The following is a 5,000-nucleotide window of genomic DNA, read 5'->3' on the forward strand; positions in this document are numbered from 1 at the left end:
AAACTGTATCATCACAATATGATGTACACTGCAGATAATCTGCCATTTAATGACCCAGCTCATATTAATACAACTGGTGCAACCAGCTGGAGCTAAGGGACACAATATCATTCTGTGCAGTCATTTGACTTGAAATACTGACCTTGAAAGGCACTGCTGGTTTATAGGAGTCAGGAACTTCCCAACTTAGCAAGACAGATGTTTTCATCACGGCATTCACTTTGAAATTCTTAGCAAAGACTACAAGAAGAACAGAGAAAGTCTGTTACAACAGTCTGCTTGAGTGATGACTTTCAGCAGGCTTCCTGCTTAATTACTGCTTACCTTGATCAACCGGCATGGTACGTGACTGAATACTTGGGCTCAGTGGTCCACTACCCTTGCCTGTCCTTGCCCTGACCTTGATATCATACGTAGTATCAGGCTTGAGATTGACCAGTGTTATGTGTGTGTCGCGGGTGATATTGGTGAGTTCCTGCTGGCTGTTGATATCACGATAGACCACAGTGTAGTTGGTAATCTTTCCATTACGTTCCGCCAACACTGGAGGATCCCAGGACACTTCTGTAGTGGAAGTGGTGAGTCCTACAACTCGAAGGTTCTGGGGGAAACCACTAGGTACACCCTCTGGTGTAGAGACTTCTTTCTCATACTCAGCCCCAGTGCCGGCTCGGTTTTTTGCAGCCAGTTTGAAGATGTATGTGGCACCCTTGTGAAGTCCAGTCACGGTGTAATGGTGCTCGTTCTTCCCAAAGTCCATAGTAATGAACCTCTCCTCATCAACACGCTTATATTGCATACGGTATCCAAGCAGTTCACCTACTATCTCCCTTGGTGGGTGCCATTGAATCAGTGCGGTATTCTGTTCAGTGACACTGATCATCAAAGAGGGTTTGCCAGGTACTGGAAAAGTACAAAGTTATATATAACTAATATATAAAGATACAATGCTTGGTCTGTCAAAGGATTAGATAGAGGTTGTTAATCTGCGCTCATCTAAGTAATCTATAATAAAATCAAAATATCACTGGGACATTTTCTCAAGAATCTCAAACCAGAGGTTGCTACTAGGGAGGGAATTGTAAATTTGATACTAGCTATAATTAAGACCTTCACAAAATGTTAATAATAATAATAATAATAATCATTTATATGAACATTACATTCCAAATGTAATTCAACATATATTTTTTATAGTGGAAAAACTCTACAATTTACTTTCAATAATTATTTTGCCACTTTAATTTAACTCTAAAAGTTATGTTTTTTACATGGAAGAGAAGATGAAGTGCATCCTGCAGATTAAAAAAACATGACCCTAAAACATGCTACAATGTGATTGCCTAATTACAGTAAGAGCTCATTCATATCAGGTCCTAACTGGGCACAGTAAAGGAGATATGATAAACATACACAGAGATCTTAGCAAGAAGTGTGTGCCCCTGGACTACAGAACAATACAAATGTTACTAACAAAATTACAGTTTCAAATATATTTAAAACATTTATTTAGCTCTGCCCAACCTGTTGTCACTCTGTAAATAAATTAAAATAATATTTTGTATACAGATATTTTGAAATGCAATGATTAAATGCTTATATAGAATCACTGCAATATCCCGTTTAAAGGGACAGTGTACACTAGATTTTTCTTTGCATAAATATTTTGTAGATTATCCATTTATGTAGCCCATCTGGGTGTGTAAAAATGTATAGTTTTGCTTATTTTTAAATAACACTGTGCTGATTTTCAGACTCCTAACCAAGCCACACATTTTAGATGCATACTGATGTATGCTTCTGTTTGTATAATGGGTCTTTTCATATGCAGGGTAGAGGTGTCCCAGACTAATCTCATCAACAGTGCTAAATTGGGAGCTTCTTAGTAGGTTTTTAAAAAGGTTTTATACTGTATGTTTATATCAGTATCTGTGCATATTCCTCTTTATAGTAGTGTCTATTATATGCAGTTAAATGAAAATTGGTGTATACTGCCCCTTTAAGAGTGCTAAACGTTAGTGGAGTTCCCTGATGTCTGACAGCAGAAACTCTATCCTCTGCCAGATGGGCACCAAGATCTCAGAAGTCACTAACACTATCCCTCTCTGTTCAGTCTCAACATATATAGTTTGCTGCATTACTATATAGACACCAGTGTGGGGACAATGCATTAAAATACAAATGTTTAAATTAGTGACATTAGTTTTACTACTTTACTCCAGTGCCGCTTCTATGGGGTTCTAGGCACCATTTACCCTTAAAGATGCCAGCTGCCCTGAATTTGCAGGTTAGTACAGGAGAGATAAAGCAGGACGCCCCTTGCACCATTGATAGTTTAGAATCATCACTACTCTATGCAAAAGACTATGTTCCCAGATAGCAAGTTGCACCCTTTCCAAGTAAAGTTCCCCACTTGTCCTTACCAGCTCCAGTGGTGCTCACAATCTTGGGTTTGCTTCTGGCTCCATCTCCTTTGGTTGTGTAAGCAGCTACAGTGATGGAGTAAGTGGTCTCTGGAGTGAGCCCAGTGATTACTGCATCCTACATAGAACAAGAAAACAATTGACTAAAGATTGTCTGTAATACTGTTGGTGCTCACAAGGGGGAGCTGTAAGAGCATGTAACCGATACAAGATATTGTAGGAGACTATCAAGGAGCTCAGATAGGTTAAAGCTTGTGTGCTATGTGCTAAAGGGTTAGAAAATAAATGACCGTACTTTTGCAAGTAATTATTGATAGAGCTATCATGAAGCAGTTATATGCAGTGGTGTAATATTCTGCAGTCTACCAGTAATGATATGTGCAATACTCTGCAGGTAACAGCAGTAAATGATGTAATGGTTTGCAGGCGACCATCAGTTATGTGTATAATGCTTAGCAGACAACAAGCAGTATTTTGTAAAATATTCTGAAATAACCAATGGTGCTTTGTGCAATGCTCTGCATTCAATCAGTATAAATGCTGGAAGAATGCTCTGCAAGCAGTCAGCAGTAATTAATGCAATGTTCTGTATTTAAGATTAATTTCCAAAAAGTGTAGTATATGTTATGCAACCAAAGATGAAGAAAATGTGTAGAACCATAAGACAGAATAAAACCTGTTTGTGTGTAAATCAAATACAGCAGTGCGATTGGTGAGAGTTCTTCCCTGATTAACCATTTATAGATTCAGTTCAATAGAAAACAAATAGTTTTGGTTAGACAGTATAAAGGTACGTACTAATACCAGTAAAAAGAAAGCATTTGCCCAGCGACAGAATTAAAGTGGAACCCCCTATAGATACCCCTGATTTTGTGGCACTCCATGCAAGATGTGGCCCTCTGTGCTCACAACATAGTGTGAAAAAGGGGGAGATGAGAAGATAGTAAATACAGACAAAGCACAACCATATAGTATTCTGAGAATGTGAGAAATCAGGGAATTAACCAATGATTACACAACAGGAACAATAAGCTGTCACAGATGTAAAGATGTCTTTCAGTAGAACTGTATTTGTATATTGCACTTTGCAATCAACGATGTTGTGCAGACTAAGAGCTCACTGATACAACATAAGAAAGACGTTTTTTTTGTTTTTTAAGCAGGAAATTAATTTACTGAAAACTATAAGAAATAAGTTAATTTCTCTGTAACAGACATTGTTCCTGGAAACAATGTGATTGCGCAATGTGCCCAGATATGTAACACCCAGGATACTCACGTGATCTGCAGTCTCCTCAGGTCTCCACTGGTGGGGGCAGAGAGAAGAGGGGGTAAATGGGTGATGCAGGCAGAGGTATTATTGGGTTATTGAAGCAAACAAATCAGGCAGCTAGATAATGAGGAGGGCTATGGAAAGGTTACCATAAGAATGGGACTAATAACGTGTTATCTAAACATATTTAAGGGGTTCTACACAGGCCACAAATTTGGGCAAAAATACAGTGAGTTAGTGAAATGGGATAAGTGTGTGAATCAAGGGAAGACTTGGTTGTTATATATATGGGCTAGGGGTTCTATACAGCTTTGGGGTGGTATAGTATATGGAAGGTATACATATACTGTTGTTGGCTAAATGAAACCAAAGATCCATGCTCCACAATTGCAGCAGAACACTTAGTGAGTGCTGCAAACAGTTAAAAGTTAAAGGACTGAGGAAAGAAGAGATGGTCAAACCAGTGGAGACCCCAATTTCAGTCCAGTCTTCTTTGAGGGGCACTGATATATTCATTTGACATTTTACCTAATTTTAAGATTATTTTCACAGTACTGGCAGAGCGTGTGGTCTTCCCACCACTTAAACCTTACCTGAGCCTCAGCCAGCATAACATCCTTAATTACAGGGTTCCCACGTGGTTCTCCACCCTCTAGGCGTACGTATGTCACCTGGTAGCCCCGTATCTGACCATGTTGCTTAGTTGGAAGAGGAGACTTCCAGGTCACATGCACAGATGTTGAGTTCACTGAATCCACTTCTACTTTCCTTGGAGGTGCACTGGGCACTAGTAAGGGAAAAAAGGAGACATTTACTGAAGAAGAAAGCAGAAGGTGCCTTAAGAAAACATTTATTGCTCAATATGATGTTTCAAGTGGAGCAGAGAAGGTTGGGAAGATCCAAGAAAAACACCAACAAGATGTAGATAAGGAGTTCTGAGATTCTATACCATCAATTTTGCTTAATGCAATCAATATAAATCTTACTTCAAAAAATCCAAAGTGGTTTGATTGAATTAAACTATTTAGATATTGTCTTCTAGAAGAGTCTATGTGAGTTGACAGACTCTGGATAATTTGGAAAGTACCTCTTATTGTGCTACAGTAAAGATAAGCAGGTGAGACAAAGAAGAGGTTAAAGATTTGCCATTTGTGCAGAGAGGTGAGTTGGGTTTGGCACACTTACCATCCTCATCTGTCCGCACAATGACAGGGGAGCTCTCAGGCCCAGCCCCAACATCTGTATGAGCTCGCACCCACACTCTGTACTCAGTCCATTTCTCTAGATCCTTGATCTCCCAACTG

General features: G+C 39.2%; 1 protein-coding gene across 4 annotated transcripts in view; it reads right to left on the reverse strand.

The window, feature by feature from the left end:
* The window catches only part of PTPRF (protein tyrosine phosphatase receptor type F), a 496,653-nt gene that overhangs the window by 45,476 nt on the left and 446,177 nt on the right, over nt 1–5,000 (reverse strand). For 3 of the 4 annotated variants that reach the window (XM_053693596.1, XM_053693597.1, XM_053693595.1), the window contains exons 11-16: nt 4,882–5,000; nt 4,290–4,483; nt 3,703–3,729; nt 2,424–2,541; nt 325–903; nt 143–240 (exon numbers count right to left, since the gene is read on the reverse strand). The exon at nt 4,882–5,000 is cut by the window's right edge and continues 187 nt beyond it. In XM_053693596.1, the coding sequence (XP_053549571.1) occupies nt 143–240; nt 325–903; nt 2,424–2,541; nt 3,703–3,729; nt 4,290–4,483; nt 4,882–5,000 (1,135 nt within the window). The remainder of the gene's footprint in view (nt 1–142; nt 241–324; nt 904–2,423; nt 2,542–3,702; nt 3,730–4,289; nt 4,484–4,881) is intronic. The other variant, XM_053693598.1, reaches the window with a different exon arrangement.

This window comes from Bombina bombina, chromosome 10 (assembly GCF_027579735.1).
Source record: "Bombina bombina isolate aBomBom1 chromosome 10, aBomBom1.pri, whole genome shotgun sequence".
In the NCBI taxonomy this organism is placed as follows: Eukaryota; Metazoa; Chordata; class Amphibia; order Anura; family Bombinatoridae; genus Bombina; species Bombina bombina.